This window comes from Neophocaena asiaeorientalis, unplaced genomic scaffold (assembly GCF_003031525.2).
Source record: "Neophocaena asiaeorientalis asiaeorientalis breed wild unplaced genomic scaffold, Neophocaena_asiaeorientalis_V1.1 scaffold593, whole genome shotgun sequence".
NCBI lineage: Eukaryota > Metazoa > Chordata > Mammalia > Artiodactyla > Phocoenidae > Neophocaena > Neophocaena asiaeorientalis.
In genome coordinates, this window is record NW_020174701.1 from 179,131 (window position 1) to 197,916 (window position 18,786).

Below are 18,786 nucleotides of genomic sequence, written 5' to 3' on the forward strand. Positions count from 1 at the left end.
GTCCCCTGCATCGGCAGGCGGACTCTCAACCACTGCGCCACCAGGGAAGCCCCTGTTTTCTCTTTAAAGTTACTTTTTAGAAGCTATTCTTTTGTTTCCAAAACCAGAAGCTCATTGCTTTTTAAAACCAGTTTCCTTATTTAAAAAATCCCCCTAATTGATCAAATTCAGAAACAAATACTTTAAGCTGTTTAAGCTGCAGTTTCATTTGTACTCGTTTCCATGGGAGCTCAGTGAATCCGCGTGGTATGTAATGAAGCGCTTCAACCAGAAAAGTGACATTTGTGAATGACCGGGACCACTGCCCATCTGAAGCCACCTCTGCTCTCCTGCTTCTCTTTCCCAGACGGGCTGACAGAGGTGGGGTCAGAGTGCGCGTGCCGGGGGAGGGGGGGGCCGAAGGGAGCCTTAGCTGACGCCTGTGCTGTGGCAGAGGAGGAAACCGGTCAACAAAAGAGACCCCGTTTTTCGTCTCTCCCGCAGAACCCCAGCCCAGGGTTATTTGCCATGAAGCACCCGCTGACCTACGTGGAAACCTCGATCGATTACCATCTGTGCACCCACCCCAAGTACAAGTTCACCAAGGAGTCCCACTGCAGCTCCAGCATCCCCGTAACCCAGAAGCAGTTTCTCCATCACATGGTAAAGCCATCCCGGCTCAGCGGCAGAGCTGGCTCTGGGCTGCGGGGACGGGCAGGGGACAAGGAGGGAGGGTCACCGCTGGAACCGAGGAATAGAGGGTTTGCTGCCACAGCTGCAGGACGAGGACAGGAACCGTGGCGCTGTGGACCCTGCCATGCCCCAGCCCTGAAGGGGGGCAGGTGGGGACTCAGCACCATCCCCACCAGCCCGTACCCAGCTCCCAGGCTCCACGTTGCCCCCTTTTCAACATTCTTAGTCTCTTCTTCCTTGAAGGCCATGCCTAATAGTCATCTTATCCCCGCTGCAACCAGGGAAAAACAGTCACCTGGCGGCCATAACCCTGTGGGATGACCCCCCTCTTTGTTTGGTCCCCAACAAGGACAGAAACGTCATAATGGGCAAGGTGGTGATGTGACAAATGCACAGTGAGGAAGAGGCCCCCGAGATCTCCTTCCCCCAAATAACCAACCTGACCTCAGCCTCCAGGCACCTCCTGGGTGGCCCGCACCCTCCGCTCAGGATGAAACCCTAACTTAGGTGGGTGGCTGTCTCAGCCCCGCCCCCGCCAGCTCCACCTCATGCCTCTTCCCGCATCACCTTCCTGCCTCTTGGTTCTAGGACTCCAGCCTGATCCCCGTGCTCCTTGCTTGCTCCCTCTTCCCCAGCCCCGCAGCCAGCCGCCCCTGCGCCCTCCCTGGATCCCACCGGCTGGCCTCACGCGCCATGTGACTCCCTGTCCTGCACCCCAGGGCCCAGCAGCACACCGTCACCCTCCTGAGAAGCCTTCCTTCCACACAAATCCGATCCGGTCGTTTTCCAGCTTGGAAACCCTCTGTGGTCCCTGCTGCCCCTGGGAGCAGCTCCAGGCTCATTAGCTTGGCCCACGAGGCCCTTCACAACCAGCCTGCCTCTCCAGCCTCATTTCCTGTCACCCCCGTCACCCGCCCTACACTCGGTGCTCTCCTGATAGCACCCTCCTCGCATTTTCCACGCCTTTGCGCGCGCTTACCCCTGCCTGGACAGCCCTCTGATGAACTGACCCATCCTCTGAATGTTGCATTAGCATCACATGCACGGTAGTCAAAACAGGTGGAAAGGCCAGACCTGTCCTCCAGCACCAGGGCCGTTGCCCTGTGCCGCGTGAGACAGGGGGGGAGCCTCTCCGTCCTCCCCGCCTTAATGCCTGTTGCCTTGTTGCAGCAGTTGCTGGAGCAGCTGTCGTTTTTGGCCTCAGAAAAGTTCTACTAAACTTAATGAAATGATACACTTTGGAGCTCAACTTGGATATTCAGTTGAATGAAACGGAAGTCTTTCCTGAACTTTACATGTGGTCCCCCTGTGCCGGCTCTATTACAGGATGTCATTCCTGGAGTGATGACCTGGAAGAGGTTCCAGTGCCCGGTCCTCTCGTCCCTGCCCGAAACCTCGAAGACAGAGATGACGCAGAGGTAAGCCCAGCTCCCCGTCGCCTCACGGAGATGTATGTGCCCTTCAGAGTGCAGAGGCTGCAACCTCAGAAGTTACCTGCCAGTAGTATGTCAAAGCATACTTTTAGTGCATCGTGAGGGAAGTCTGCTCGCCAGAGGGATATGATGGTGTGTATAAAGTCATATCTTGACTTTATCTTAATTGAGATATACTTTATTTTTTTAACTTTTATTGAAATATAGTTGATTTACAATGTTATGTTAGTTTGAGATGTACAGCAAAGTGACTCAGTTATATGTGTGTGTGTGTGTGTGTGTGTGTGTATATACATATATTCTTTTTTACATTCTCTTCCGTAATGGGTTATTACAATATATCCAATATAGTTCCCTGTGCTATGCAGTAGGCCCTTGTTGTTTACTTTATATAAATTAGTGGTGTGTATCTCTTGATCCCAAACTCCTGATTCATCTCCACCCACTTCCTCCACCCCCTCCCCCCTGGCAACCACAGGTTTGCTCTCTATGTCTGTGAGTCTGTTTCTGTTTTGGAAATAAGCTCATTAGTGTCATTGTTTTAGATTCCCCATATAAGTGACATCATATGACATTTGTCTTTTTCTTTCTGACTTGCTTCACTTAGTATGATACTCTCTACGTCCATCCATGTTGCTGCGAATGGCATTATTTTGTTCTTCTTTATGGTTGAGTAATATGCCGTTGTATATATGTACCGCATCTTTTTTTTTTTAACATCTTTATTGGAGTATAATTGCTTTACAATGGTGTGTTAGTTTCTGCTGTATTAACAAAGTGAACCAGCTGTAGCTATACATATATCCCCACATCTCTTCCCTCTTGCATCTCCCTCCCTCCCACCCTCCCTATCCCACCCCTCTAGGTGGTCACAAGGCACCGAGCTGATCTCCCTGTGCTATGCGGCTGCTTCCCACTAGCTAGCTATTTTACATTTGCATTTGGTAGTGTATATATGTCAGTGCGACTCTCTCACTTCGTCCCAGCTTACCCTTCCCCCTCCCCGTGTCCTCAAGTCCATTAACTACGTCTGCGTCTTTATTCCTGTCCTGCCCCTAGGTTCTTCATGACCTTTTTTTTTTTAGATTCTATATATGTGTGTCAGCATACAGTATTTGTTTTTCTCTTGCTGACTTACTTCACTCTGTATGACAGACTCTAGCTCCACCCACCTCACTACAAATAACTCAATTTCGTTTCTTTTTAAGGCTGAGTAATATGCCATTGTATGTATGTGCCACATCTTCCTTATCCATTCATCTGTCGATGGACACTTAGGTTGCTTCCGTGTCGTGGCTATTGTAAATAGTGTTGCTATGAACATAGGGATGCATGTATCTTTTCGAATAAGAGTTTTATTCAGATACATGCCCAGGAGTGGGATTGCTGGATCATATGGTAGCTCTTGAGATATACTTTAAAAAAGTCAATGTCACAGGTGGCTAGTTGGCCATGCTTCAATAAAAGCAGACACCAATCCATATAATTCAGCTGAAATAGCCATGGTCCATTTTTAACATTGTAGAGTTGCCAGGATTCGCCGTCCACACCCTCCATATCCACTCCCAAATGATCCCTCTCTCTCCATGCCCCAGCCTGGCCATCTACCGGGCGGCCCCACAGCTGTCATCACACAGAGACAGAGCAGGTAGATGAGAATATTGTTAGGCCAAAGAAGGAGGAAATTTAGAGTAAGCACATTTTTGCTAATTTGCTCATTTAACACCTCTTCAGAGCCCTAGGATCTCAAACAAGTAGACTGATGCCTTTTCTTTAAGACACGGCCTGGTCAGTGACCTGCTCCTGAGCCCTGGAGTTTGCTTCTTTGGCCCATTGTCCTCATAAAACGTAGTGAAATGAGTCGCTGGTGAGCAGATGTGACTAGTGTCCCAACACAATGACCATCAGCAGCGACCTTCTGCTCAAACCCTTCGATCCAGGGTGAGGCCCAGCCCAAGTAGGGGCAGAGCCCTGCCACGGCCCAGGAGTGGCCAGCTCTGCCGGAGCACCGCCACCAACCAGGGTCGGCAGGGACGCGCACCCTCGACTCCCACCAGCGAGTGCCGGCTCTTCCCCGTCACCAGAATGGCTCACAGCCTCCCGGAGCTGTGTGGCCCCGGCCACGCTCTGCGGCCAGCTCTCTGGCCCCAGTCCTCCTGTGCAGAACACAAGCCGATCGGGCTCGCTGTGACGACCCCGCTCAGCCTCGACATTTTCGTTGTAGCAGAGGTAGGAAGGCTCACCCCGATGTGCACCTACCCTGTATGTACCACCCGTCACGTGCCCCTCCCCGGGTATTTGAGGAGATTGTTGCAATCCAGTTTGTGACCCTGGAACACTTACCTTTACTTCTTCCTGCACTGCCAGGCAAAAAGCTCTTCCTGAATGAAGCAGAATCTAGGCTTGTCCACCTGCTGTTCCCTTCGGGTTATTTCCTCAGTGCTTCCTGCCGCCCTCTGCCTGGAGATTAACATGAGACGAAGATTTGGCCCATGGTAGGGGCTCGAAAATATTAGTTCCTTTTCTGTGAGTTCATGTTACCGAACCAAACTTGGGTCCACTCGCCTGTGCACAGCAAAGCCAATCTACCGACACCGGCTTGTGGTGGAGGCAAGTGCAGCATTCGTTGCAGGCGCCCAGCAAAGAGTCAGGGACAGTTAAAGGTCAGGAAGCCCCAACTCCCCGATGGCTTCCAGGGAAGCATTTTTAAAGGCCAGGTGAGGGAGGGGCGTTTCAGGGTGTGTGATCAGCTCGCGCACAGTTCTCTGGGTGGTGGTGAGGTTACAGGGTGGTGTTTCATCGTCAGTCCTCAGGTCTGGGGGCTACGTGTTCATGGTCAAGTAGTCAACTTCTTCCGCTTGACGGGTTTCGGCATCTGTAAGACAGCTGAGGAATGTGCAGCAGGTACTGTTATCTGGGTACACCTCAGAGAGGAGCCATGGCAGAGGACATAGGGAGGGGTCTGTACCTCCCCACCAGCCAGACAGAAGACGGTCACACACCCTGCAGCCCTCACCCCAAATTTTGCCTTTAAAAACGCCTGCCTGAAAACCACTGGGCAGTTCTGGGTTTTTGGGGCACAAACCACCTCGTCTCCTTGCTGGCCCTGAACCTTTCTCTGCTCCAGACTCCGACGTTTCGGGTTGCTTGGCCTTGCTGTGCGTCAGGCACACGAGATTGTTTGGTAACATTAGCATATTTCTAAAATCTGAAAACTCCAGAATCAAGGGCTGGGTGGAACAGTGACCTTGTAGGGAGAAGGAATGCTTTGGTGTCTGAGAGACCTGCCTCGTAACCCGCTAGCCCTGTCACCCACTCTGTGTCCCTGGGCCACAGTTACCTATTACTGAAGCCCGTTGAGCAATCATTTCCTCGTCTGTGAAACGGGGACGGTGAAGGGGTCCTCACGGACCACGTGAGTTGTAAGGACTCGAGTGGTGCATCTAGCACCATCCTTAGTAACCCTTCCCACTTCTGCCCTCCCCCACCCACTAAACTTTGCGGTAACTCTGCTGCCACCATACGGCGATGACCCGCCACCAGCTAGACACACGGCCTCATTTTGCTGTGGGGTGAGGGCACTTCCGAATGGACCGCAGTCATAAGCAGACCAAACACAGCTGGTGTGGGTACCGTCCAGAGGCTGAATACGCACGTTGAGCAACGGCAGGCAGTGGACACGCCGGGGTCCACCAGCTGTCAGCAAGCACCGGTCTCAGGAATTAAGAAAAAAAAATCCTGTTTTTTTTTTCCAAAGCAATGTTCTTGGAAAAATCTCACGAGGCTGTTCTTTCAAAAGGCACTCAGAACGCAGTCACCTTGGGCTTGAACTAACCATGAATTAAATGTGAATTAAACAAGAAAACTCCCCAACTAGGACTTGTTACCTCCAGCTTCTGTGCCCAAGTGCTCTGTTGGCCAATTTGTTTCATAATAAACCATAATTGCACCACATTATAAAATCAAGAGAGGATTCTTTATTTCTTTATCATGGATTTCTATGATGTAAGACCCTAGATAATGTTTTTATTTCTAAAAGAGTTATAGAATCATAATAGTATTCCCTTTTAAACTTCCTACACATCTGCTAATGATATTTCAACTCTGCGGTCATTTTTCTTGAATAGATTACCTATTTCTTAGCTGCTATTTCCCCTGTATTTCTGCCCCTGAGAGTTGCTGTTAAACCATGCAGTATCCTTAGTTAATGTTTATTCACTCCAAGTCATTTTTGCATTCGAAATGATCAAAACAGCTCACTTGGGTTCTTTGCTCGTTAATAAATTCAGAGAGAATTTACTGAGTGTGTCTGTGACTTTCATGTAATCTGAGTAAGTAGCCACAAAGAAGTCATCTAATCCAGTGGTGCCCAGACTTTGGGGTTTTATAGACAACTGAAATTTCCAGAAGAATCTTAGGAATTGACTTAGAGTTGTCGGCGTTTTACTTTTCCAAGGAAGGCATGAAACAAAACAAAGCAAAACAAAACACCCAACCTCCGTCCACTGCCACCACCCTTTCAATTCCAGAGGAACATATTGACACATGGAAAAGTAAGCAGGACATGGTCTCAGAATTTTAAAATTATGTAACTTTGATCTCATGAAAAACCCTTGGTTGTTGCCGTTCTGTCTTCCAGACCACCCTGGCCCCTGGGGAGTGGTCCAGGCTTCTGCCTTCTCCCACCCTCCTCTCGGCTACACACGCTCTGAGGTCTCAGTGGGATTGTCCGTTAGAACCTGCGTTCTCTGTCACCAAGTCAGTAAATAGGACTAATCTCTGGGTGGTGGAAGCCAGGTCCCTTTTCAGTGAGGAATGGTGTTAGAGACCAAAATCTGGGTTCCCGGTGCACACATCATTACGGGGGATGGAGCAGGGGAGTCATCTCTTGGCCTCCTCAGCGGACAAGCCGGAGTGTGTACGTGGGGAAATGCATATATATATATGCACACACATACACACGTATGTACACATTCATACAAAAATACATGACTGCATACATCTACACACATATGCACGTGTCCATGTGCACGTAGGCACACATACACACACCTACACCCATTTTAGACATCATGAATCCACACCGGTGCCTGTAATCCCAATCCACATTCATGGAGTTGCTGCTTGCTTTTCCCCGTTCCATAGTCGTCTGTCTCTGCTTTCCCCTGTGAGAACCCCCGGTCTCCTAACACACTCACTCCCTCAGTTTTATAGAACGTCAAAAATAGTTTCAGAATTGCTTCACCTATAACCACTTTAATAAACAAGCATTTTTGCTTACTAAACAAGGAGAAGAAACTTATCTCCAAGACGTATCTGCACGCACCAAGGAGGCTTCAATTAACCTCCTGGCCTTCCGTTCCTGCCGCCTGCCTTACCCTCTGCCTGCAGCCTTTCTAGAGCCTGCGAGGAGGTCAGTTTCCTGCCGTGGGTCATTCTTTACTCTCTTCTATGAGACAACACTCCTCTCAGCTTCTAGAAACTTATTCCAGAAAATTATTTTAAAAGTTTATCCATTTGTGACTCTTTTCCTATTCTCTTTGCTGTTGTGGGTTCCTCTAATATCACTTGAGAGGCATGTTAAGAAGGTGTTGAGACCAAAAAAAGGGGAAATTTTTTTTAAAAGGTGAGTGTTTGCTCCACCAACTTGAAACAGAAGTCTGCCGCCGACTTTAAAAATAACAAAATGTCTTTTCTCCCCATCTCAATTCTTTTAACGTCCTCAACACCCAGTAATTTGTATATGAAGCTGTAAAATCATGATACCAAACAATATATAAGGGGGTGGGGAGGAGGTTTGAAACTGAATAAACAGCTAAGGAAGAGTATAAACGTGGGAAAAAATATTAAGAACAAAAACAGCGAACTAACTGCCCCATGCCAGCCCGACCCCCGGGAAACAGTGTAAGTTTAGATACCACAAGTTTGACAGTTCTGTTTCTAAACTCTGGGAAATGTCTTTCTCAAAGCTGAAGTACGGTTGATTTACAGTAACACCGGGAAGTGTCTTCTTTGGCCCCATTCTCTTGGGTTTGACTGGTACCTATCGCAGCCCCGCCTTTACCTCTAGGGAGACATGAGTGGGTTTGCAAGAATGAAGGAGGGCAGAACGGTAGCGTAAAACACCAGTGGTGGAAAGAAAAGTGCTTTAGGAAATTGTGTAAAGACCCTGAGACTACAAATGTGTGATTTTTCCACAGATGCGATTCCTTCAATTTAGCCATGCTCCCTATAGACGTCCCTGCCGTTCTTGATGCCTTACCAGAGGAAGACAGAATGGAGACCCTCGAACGGTACTCTTTTACTTTTGGTCTCTCGTGATGTCTATTTTCCAGAAATAGTCCCGGTGCTATGAGAGATTTCCAAGGAGCACCCAGTGCCCGAACTTGCACCGCAGCCGAGACACGGCTAACACCCAGCCATACGCCCAACTAGATAGGATGCTGGATTCGTGGTGAACAGCCTAAGGTCTCACACTGGCTGATCTTTCCGTGCTGCAGGCGCTCCGGGGAGGGGTGAGCGGAGGGGGAGCTGAGTGGGCTTCCAAGGCTGCAGAGTCGCCTTGACTGGGGTTAGTACTCGAAGGGTGGGTGGGGTTTGGAGGGGCATAAAGAAATAGAGCACCCCCAGATAAATAAAAAAGAGAAAAAAGAGAAAAACGAAAACAAAGGAAATTTTAAAAGAAAGAGCGAAAAAAAAAAAAAGGAAGAAAATAAAAAGAAATATCAGCCCCAAACTAAGCTGCTTAAACTTGACTTTACTGATGAGCATCCAACATCCAGTGGGAATGCATCCCTGAATCTCCTGTGGCTGTACCCACTCAACCATTTTTCCCTGTAGATAATCAGTGAGTGAAGTCCTGAATATCTGAGGCGTGTGTCGGTTTTTGTGAGAACTGCCCACACCCAAGTGTGACACTTGAGCGCCTGAAGCTTGGAACCCAGGGTGAACAGGGAGGTTGAGTGTCCGCCACTCAAACCCCGGAGCACGAGGGCGTTTCCTGAGGACACTGTAGCCGGGCGGGCGGGGATGACACACGGTTACTTGAGGGTCAGCGCTGGGGGCAGCTGGGGAGATGCTCGGCAGACCCCTCCCCCATTCAGCACTGATGCGCGGACCCCTGGGGCTCGGTTCCCTCATCTCTGAAATGGGAAGAGTAGTACCTGTTTCAAAGCGCACTAAATGGGCATCTGGCAAAAGCCTCGCTCACCCGCAACAAGGTCTTGCTATTTTCCACTCTTGAGGGGTGAGGAAAGCGCTAAGGGGAAGGCGCTCTCCGCACAGCGCCGGCTTCACGCGAGACTGGCCCGGAGCCGCTGCTCAGCGAAGCTTACGGATCAGAACGACTCTGTGGGTTTCAAGGTGTTTTCCCAACAGAAAACTGCTCTGCCCACCTCTGTTTACGCATCGCTGTCAGCAGAGGGTTCCTGCTGCTAATTCTAAATTTCGAAGCCTTCGTTGATCTTGGGAGCATTCCTCTGAGTGTAGCAGAGACGGCCTCTCTCAAAAAACTGTCCCCTCTCCTAAAGAAATAGACTTGTGGAGACCGGAGGCTCACCGTCCCAGCCTCCCCTGCAGTTACGTCATCCATGTCACTCGGCCTGTGCCAAAGAGACAGGAGCAGACGTGAGATCTCCTCCCGAGGGCAGGGCCAGGATGGAGGGGGCTCCTGCACCCTCTCTCTCACTGCTTCGTGGAGCTGGAAACCACACATGCAGGGACCCAGCTGTAACCATCCAACACCCAAGCTCGAGGCCAGGGGTCCGCAAACGGCCGAATCCGGCCTGCCGCCTGCTTTTGCAAACCGTTTTATTGAAATACAGCCACACTTCATTCATGTATGTGTTTTTCCATGATTCCTTTCATGCTGCAACAGCAGAGCTGAGTAGTTGTAAAAGAGACCCTACAGAGGCCTTTACAGGAAAAGTTTGCTGACCCCTGCTCTAGGGGATCGCAGAGCCCAAGATAAAAATCACCTCGGTCCCTGTGATGTCTTCTCTCACCCATAGGTTATTTAGAAGTATACTGTTTCATTTTTAAAGCAGTTGTGGATTTTTTTACTCTTCTTTGCTATTGATTTCTATTTGAATTCCATGTGGCCATAGAACATTAACATTCATGCTCTCCTTATGGTCCAAGGTGTGGTCAATACTGGCAAATGTTCCACGTGCACCTGAAGAGAATATGAATTCTGTAACCGCATTTCTAAACTGCTTTTTTTTTTTTTTTTGGGTACGCGGGCCTCTCACTGTTGTGGCCTCTCCCGTTGCGGAGCACAGGCCCCGGACGCGCAGGCTCAGCGGCTATGGCTCACGGGCCCAGCCGTGCCATGGCACGTGGGATCTTCCCGGACCGTGGCACAAACCAGTGTCCCGCCTGTGTCTGCAGGCGGACTCTCAACCACTGCGCCACCAGGGAAGCCCCCTCTAAACTGCTTTTTATTCTCTGCTTATAAATAACCATTCCCACTACTGTGAATTGGTAGAAAGCTATTTGTCAGCCTTATGCTTTTTCTGAACGTAGAATTCCAGAAGAGTAGGTGGGAGGAATGTTGAAAGAATTGCATAACTCTTAAATGACGACAGTATTTCTCGATCTCACTCCTTTTCAGCGAGCTCTGTGAGCAGAGTATAGACATCATGCTGACCCCAGAAATGATGGAGGTGGAATTCCCTATGTTGAACTACAAGGACACCAAGAAGGAGAAGTAAGTGGATGCTTTGATGGCTTAGGAAGAGGCAGCCAGGATAAAGTTCACCCTACAGGACGCACAGGACTGCCGTGCTCTTTGGATCTAAGAACGTGTCAAAAGGGGCACGTTTCCAATGCTTCAGATGTTTAGATGTGTATTTTATGCATAGCGACGCTCCCTCAAATGTTGTTGGTAAATAAACCTTTAGAACAGAGTCCAGCATTCCCATTTGCTTATCATGTGATTTCAGAGCTGTGTTTGTTTCTTATCAGTAGCTGAATGAGCTTCATGCAGTATAAGAGGCCCAGGCCCTGGAGCCTGGCGAGACCCGGGGCCACATCCCATTTAGCGCCCGTGCCACCTCCAGCTGCATTGCTCATCTTCAGTAACTGGGCAGTTGTGAGGGCTAAATGAGATGCCAGTGCGAAGACACCTCTCCAGCTGCTCGATGTGAACTCGCTTGGCACACGTGAATTCTTCTCTTTGCCTCTCCCTCAGGGGCCAACTAGCCGAGCAAACCGTCACCCTTCAAGAACTGGTTTTGAAGAATACTTTGGTAAAGTAAATAACCACCAGAGTTCATATGGTTTGTAAGTTTGAAATTCCAGTTATCCTTTTTAGAATTCTTTTTCTCTTTAAAAAAAAAAAAAGTCTTTTTTGGGACTTCCCTGGCAGTCCAGTGGTTCAGACTCCGCGCTTCCACTGCAGGGGGTGCGGGTTCAATCCCTGGTCGGGGAACTAAGATCCCCCATGCTGCGTGGCCAAAAAATAAACAAAACTAGAAATAAACAAATCAGTGATTTAAAAAAAATTCTACTGAAAAAAGTTTTTTAAAAAGCCTTTTTTTTTTACTATCAAAATGTTAGAAAATACAGAAAAATATAAAGAATAGAATAAAAACAATAATCCTACCACCCAGAGGCAGTAACTTGTACATTTTGATGTGTGGTCTTCCAAGGATTTATTTGTTTGTTAGTTTAAATAAACCATAAACACCTATTATATTTTGTTAAACCATACATACAGTCATCACTCAGTATCCACAGGGGATTGGTTCCAGGACACCCCCCATCCTGAGTACCAAAATCTGTGGATGCTCAAGTCCCTATATAAAATGCTGTAGAATTTGCATATAACCTACGCACATCTTCCCAGACACTTTAAATCATCTCTAGATTACTCATAATACCTCATACAATGTAAATGATTTGTAAATAGTTGCCAGCGCACGGCAAATTCAAGTTTTGCTTTTTGGAACTTTCTGAAATTTTTTTTCATCCAGGGTTGGTTGAATCTGAAGATGCAGGACCTACGGATACAGAGTGCCAACTGTATGTGTTGACGTATATTCATACATGCACACCTTATATATATATGAATTCAATCGTATTGTTCATACTGTTTTATCTTCTAGAATTTTATTTAGCAGTATATCATAAACATAGCTGTATAGACACAGACATACACCTTTGTATCTCATTGGTGGATGTGCCATCGTGTGTTCACACGTCCTTCTGATGATCACATCACCTCTTTCCAATGTTCTGCTGTTGCCAGTAGCGCTGCAACAAACCTCCTTGTGTCATAATTCCTTGCAAACTTATCAGACTGTCTCCTTGGGATAAATTCCTAGAAACATAAGTGCTAGATTCATGTTCATTTTAAGGTTTTAATATATAGTGCTTCACCACCATCCAGAAAGTTCATCAACAAACCTCCTACCAGCAGAGGTCAGGATGCGCACATTCAAATGCCCTGAACAACGTGTTACGGTATCAGGCTGTTTTTCTTTACCAATATGATAGGTTTTTAAATGACCATATCATTGTTTTAATTTTCAACTTCTTTGTTTACAAGTGATGGTAAAAAATTTCCTATGTTTATCAATTGTTTTTCTTCTTTTATGAAGGGATTTTTTACCTATATTGTAGAAAGTGTTTATCTTTTTCTTACTTATTTGTAAGAGTGCCTCATATTTTAGGGATAATTACCCTTCCTGTGTATACTGTAAATTTCTCAGTTTGTCTTCCTTGTTTGGGGTGTTTTGGGGAGGCCCTGCCTTTTTGGAAGGGAATACCCACATATCTTAGAGGAGCGTGGGGTTCCTTTGGTTTGTTTGTAATAGTAGCAGAGGCCTACAGCAAACCAACACTCTCAGAAAGTAGACTGGCAGTTTCCCGTAAAAGAAAATCGAGGAAATAAAAGTTTTAAATAGAATTTCAGTGAGCATCTGTTTTTATTTTAACAATAAAATATCATGTTACACTACATAGCACATAGAACCTCTGACACCTCAACAGAGATGTACTTTGCATTTTGTTTCAGGATTCAAACAAACAGTTGACTAAGAGGTTATTTTTCAATTAATTTTTTTTAAATTATTTTATTTATTTATTTTTGGCTGCATTGGGTCTTTGTTGCTGCGTGTGGGTTTTCTCTAGTTGCGGCGAGCGAGGGCTACTCTTCATTGCAGTGCACAGGCTTCTCATTGCAGTGGCTTCTCGTTGCAGAGCACGGGCTCTAGGTGTGCAGGCTCAGTAGTTGCGGCTCGCAGGCTCAGTAGTTGTGGCTCGCGGGCTCTAGGTGTGCGGGCTCTAGGTGTGCAGGCTCAGTGGTTGTGGTGCACGGGCTTAGTTGCTTCACCACCTGTGGGATCTTCCCGGACCAGGGCTCGAACCCGTGTCCCCTGCATTGGCAGGCGGATTCTTAACCACTGCGCCACCAGGGAAGTATCCCTGACTAAGGGATACTTTTTTTTTTTCAATTTCAAAAATTACCCCTGGACTTAGAATGGTTTGCCCCATGAGTGGGGCAGTATCTAATACCTCTTTGCTTACTTGGTATTTAACCTGGTTTTTCACCATTTTCACTACAGAAGCTAATACTGAATGCCACTGGATTATCAAATGATTATTGAATGAAGTAGAACTTATTACTTTATATAGTCACCCAAAGTGGAAGATCTTCTTTTCTTGTTTAATGTATTTTAGCTACTTTACCAAAAAAAACAAAAAACAAAAAAACCAACAATGAACTCTAAACATTTTCTGCACAACTTAGCTTCCAATTTTTTTTTCAAAATACACATACATTTCACACATTTTCAATAAATAGATCCGTGGCCTTTTGAATTCATCTATTTTGCAGTTTGAATTATTTTTTGTACGTCTTTTCATGTGTCAAAATTGTCAATGTAATTATCAGTTTATTGGCTGCATAGTATTCCAACTGACTGATATCCCACAGATGATTTTGTAATTATAAGATACGAGTAGAGTTCCCTATGCTGTACAGCAGGTATTTGGTTCTGAAATTCTCTCCAGCGCATAGCAAGCATGACCCAACGCTCAGCTCTGTCTTCTCTCTCCTTGTGCCTTTTCCTCACCTCCTTCAGCCTCAGCCAGAAGCGGACAGAGTCACACACACACACACCAGAGCTTGGTCAGACAGGGATAGAAATAAAGAACCCATCAGTGGGACTTATTGTCCCCATGAAGACTGCTGTCTATTGGGTTTGTGGCAAATATTTATTTTCATGGATGCAGAGAATCATCTGCTCTCCCTTGATGGCTGTAATCAACCCGAGAGAGTCTTTGCTGCCTTGATGGTGATTGCACCCTCTCGAGACCCACTAAGGAGAATCATATTGCAAAACGTCCAAGAAACTGTGAGAGTGACTTTAGTTGCCAACATATCATTCAACTCCCCTTAGATTATCATATCACTCAATCATTAATATCTTTAAGGGCTGACATGATCTATATATTTTTACACTGATACCATAAGGTGGTGCCAATTTTTTTTTTTAATTATACACATTAGGGAACATTTTAGTTCTTCATTTTCAGATATTTCTGCTTTTTCAAAACTTTCGGGTATTCGCCAAAACTTCACATTTCACCCTCTTTAGGAAATGTTTCAGAAGCACTTGATTTTATTTTTTTAATTTTACTGAAGTATAGTTGATTTACAGTGTTGTGTTATTTTGTGCTGTACAGCAAAGTGATTCAGTTATATATATATATATATATATATATATATATTCTTTTTCATATTCTTTTCCATTATGGTTCATCACAGGACATTGAATATATCTCCCTGTGCTATACAGTAGGACCTTGTTGGTTATCCATCTTATAGATAATAGTTTGCATCTGCCAATTCATCCCTCCCCCACCTTGGCAACCACCAGTCTGTTCTCTATGCCCATGAGTCTGTTTCTGTTTTGTAGATAAGTTCATTTGTGTCGATTTTAGATTCCTGCTGCTGTGAATGTAGGGGAGAAGCACTTAATTCTGTACTGAACTCTTCTATCTGGTCAGATCGTATAGCTGAGCTCACAGTCCTTAGACACCTGTGCTTCCAACCAAATACACTCATCACGTCCTCCCAGATATTTGGAGAGTTCTACCCCTCGCCACACCGGCGACATCTGGCCTCCACATCAGCCACTGCTCCACCCAGGTGCAGAGCCCTCCCTCTTGATTCCCACCTTCTGGAACTATGGCCAGAGTCAGAGATACTGTGTGTCCACTCGACTCATAAACATGAAGAATCAGCTCCCGCCAACTGAGCCTTCAGAAGCCATCATGCCGGGATGTGTACGAGTAAGTTCTCGTTTCCCCTTTGCAACAGTCCTGGGGGACGGGATGCACACCAGGTGTGCGTCTGGAAACGGCGGCTGAGAGCTTAGGTCACGTGGCTCTGCTAAGATACTGGTGCGGCTCAGACTGGAAACCACGCTTGAACCACTTACCAGTTGGGTGTTTCCACTGGTAACTAAGTGATCGCTAAGCGGGGTTTCAACTGTGTATGCGGATAAACAGCCCTCCGACCTTCGCAAGGCATCTCTCGCAACGCTGGGCCCGGCAGCAGGTTGGTGGTGTTTCATGAGGGCCCCGATGCGCCTTGCCGGGTCTGTGTTTGATGTATATACTTAGAGAGGCGAGAGACCAAGCACAGCCACTGGAGAAGGCAGGAGAAAAGGTGTTTGAGGAGATGAAGACCCTGCGGGGCAAAGCTCTCAACTCGTTGACTCTGGAATAACAACAGTCACCGGGAGGTCAGTTCCCCTCACTTGCTTTCTGCAGGTCACCGTGGTCCTCTTGGTCTGTTTACGTTCCAGCCATTTGGGGAATTAAAGTTTCCAGAGAAAAAAAAATGGAAACGTGGATGATGTATATATTTTTAAATTATTTTTCTCTGTAACAGTAAAATGTCATCGGTATGATGGCAATGTTTGGAGCTCCTGGCTGCAAGCTTTAGCGTGGGCGCAAAGGCTTCCGGAGTGTGAGAGGCCGAGCGCCCTCTGGGGGGGCGGGGGAGGGGCTGCTCCCCCCGCCGTGACCGCCAGCTCCCACGGCCCCCCAGCACCAGACCCTGGCTTTGGCGGCCGCTCCCGGAAACAGCAGCACTTGGTGAGGGCGACACTGGCTCCCCAGCGGCTGTGACGGGGTCAGACCCAGGCGGGGGGCGACCGGAGCCCGCAGACTGGCTTGGAAGAAGAGGGTGAGGCCTCTGCGAGGGTTCTCGGGAGCAGATGGGGTGCGAGGGCGTCGCCTCGGGCCCAGGAGTCCCTGCGAAGGGTCAGTGGCAAGCAGGCCTTTTGACCGTGTGTGGCAGCATGACTCCAGTTCTTATGCATAGGCTGGCTGCACGTCAGAATCACTTGGAGAGCTTCAAAAACAACAGCTGAATCACTGCTATTCTTAAAATGGATAACCAACAAGGACCTTCTCTACAGCACGGGGAACTCTGTTCAATATTCTGTAATAACCTAAATGGGAAAAGAATCTGAAAACGATTAGATACATGTATATGTATAACTGAATCACTTTGCTGTACTCCTGAAACTGACACAGCACTGTTAATCAACTCTACTCCAATATAAAAAACAAAACAAAACAAAACCAAGAAACAGCTGAGTCAGACTTCCTGGGGTAGGACCCAGGCAGTAATCATCTCTAGAGCTCTCCGGAGGATCTGATGTGCAGCCCAGACTGAGACCCACTGGCCTCCAGGATAAAGTCCAGATTCCTCACGGGGGGCTGCAAGCCCCTGCGTCTCTGGGTCCCGCCTCTAGCTTCCTCTGCCCTGGTGCCAGGCTCTCCCTGCGGGGCGGTGGGGGAACTGGCCTGGGCAGCCATCTGGTCCCAGGTGAATCCTGGTCCTGTTCTCATCAACCACACGGCTTCCTTAGTGTCCGTGAGCTTCCACTTTCCCCGTACGACTGGCTCCAGGGCTCGCCTCCCATGGGGCTGTGAGGATTACATTAGGAAATGCGAAAAGTGTACCTGGCATTAAACAAGAGTTCAGAAACCTGAGCTCCCCTTAACTCACAGGTCAGGACCGAGGCAGCAGTAATTTAAAAATTCTTTTTCATTTTGAAATAATTTTTTTTTTTTATGTTCCCACATCTCTTCCCGCTTGCGTCTCCCTCCCTCCCAGCCTCCCTATCCCACCCCTCCAGGCGGTCACAAAGCACCGAGCTGATCTATGTGGCTGCTTCCCACTAGCTATCTACATTATGTTTGGCAGTGTATATATGTCCATGCCTCTCTCTCGCTTTGTCACAGCTTACCCTTCCCCCTCCCCATATCCTCAAGTCCATTCTCTAGTAGGTCTGTGTCTTTATTCCTGTTTTACCCCTAGGTTCTTCATGACATTTTTTTTCTCTTAAATTCCATACATATGTGTTAGCATACGGTATTTGTCTCTCTCTTTCTGACTTACTTCACTCTGTATGACAGACTCTAGGTCAATCCACCTCATTACAAATAGCTCAATTTCGTATCTTTTTATGGCTGAGTAATATTCTATTGTATATATGTGCCACATCTTCTTTATCCATTCATCCCATGATGGGCACTTAGGTTGTTTCCATCTCTGGGCTATTGTAAATAGAGCTGCAATGAACATTTTGGTACATGACACTTTTTGAATTTTGGTTTTCTCATTTTGGGTCATATGGTAGTTCTATATGTAGTTTGTTAAGGAACCTCCATACTGTTCTCCATAGTGGCTGAACCAATTCACATTCCCACCAGCAGTGCAAGAGTGTTCCCTTTTCTCCACACCCTCTCCAGCATTTATTGTTTCTAGATTTTTTGATGATGGCCATTCTGACTGGTGTGAGATGATATCTCATTGTAGTTTTGATTTGCATTTCCCTAATGATTAATGATGTTGAGCATTCTTTCATGTGTTTGTTGGCATTCTGTACATCTTCTTTGGAGAAATGTCTGTTTAGGTCTTCTGCCCATTTTTGGATTGGGTTGTTTGTTTTTTTGTTATTGAGCTGCATGAGCTGCTTATAAATTCTGGAGATTAATCCTTTGTCAGTTGCTTCATTTGCAAATATTTTCTCCCATTCTGAGGGTTGTCTTTGAAATAATTTTAGACCTAAGGAAAAGTTGCAAAACCAGAATGGAGAGCTCGCATATACAGTACTCAGCTTCCCCTGATGTTAACCTCTGCTGTGGCACAATCACCAAAAACAGGAAATGAAGATTGGCTCTGCGCTGTCGACTCAGGGGCTTTCACTGTTCAGGAGCCACGTGGCGTTTAGTCTCAAGTCTCCTTACTTTCTTCTCACCTGTGACAGCCCCTCAAGTCCCTGAGCCAAGCAGTTCCCAGCCAGCCCGCTACCAGGGCCTCGCCTCACAACAGCCCCTCTTTTCTTGAAGAAGTTTGAGGGCGTCTGTGTCTTACCACCAAGGAGCTGAATCAGATCTCAGGACTCAGCCAAGACGTGGACACGGGGGTCTGGTGACACGTTCTCCAACAGTGGTGTCTTCAACAAATGTTTCTCTTCAGATACTCTGTTTGCGGGAAGTTTGTTAAAGCCCTTGTGAAAAGAGGGGAGGCGATGCAAAGGAAAGAGCTAGAAGCATATACAGAAGATCAACAGACAATACTTACACTCCCCAAGCCCTTGTGTATGCACACACACATGCCCTTCCCAGGTCCAGCTCAATGTCTCGCCAGCTA

General features: G+C 47.1%; 1 protein-coding gene across 1 annotated transcript in view; it reads left to right on the plus strand.

Moving 5' to 3' along the window:
* Positions 1 to 16,023, plus strand: part of LOC112409203 (cilia- and flagella-associated protein 221-like) — a 44,437-nt gene extending 28,414 nt beyond the window's left edge. Inside the window, exons 14-18 of the mRNA XM_024759160.1 lie at positions 484 to 642; positions 1,999 to 2,090; positions 8,306 to 8,398; positions 10,717 to 10,812; positions 15,738 to 16,023. Coding sequence (XP_024614928.1) covers positions 484 to 642; positions 1,999 to 2,090; positions 8,306 to 8,398; positions 10,717 to 10,812; positions 15,738 to 15,843 — 546 coding nt within the window. The 3' untranslated portion in view covers positions 15,844 to 16,023. The remainder of the gene's footprint in view (positions 1 to 483; positions 643 to 1,998; positions 2,091 to 8,305; positions 8,399 to 10,716; positions 10,813 to 15,737) is intronic.
* Positions 16,024 to 18,786: the final 2,763 nt, after the last annotated feature.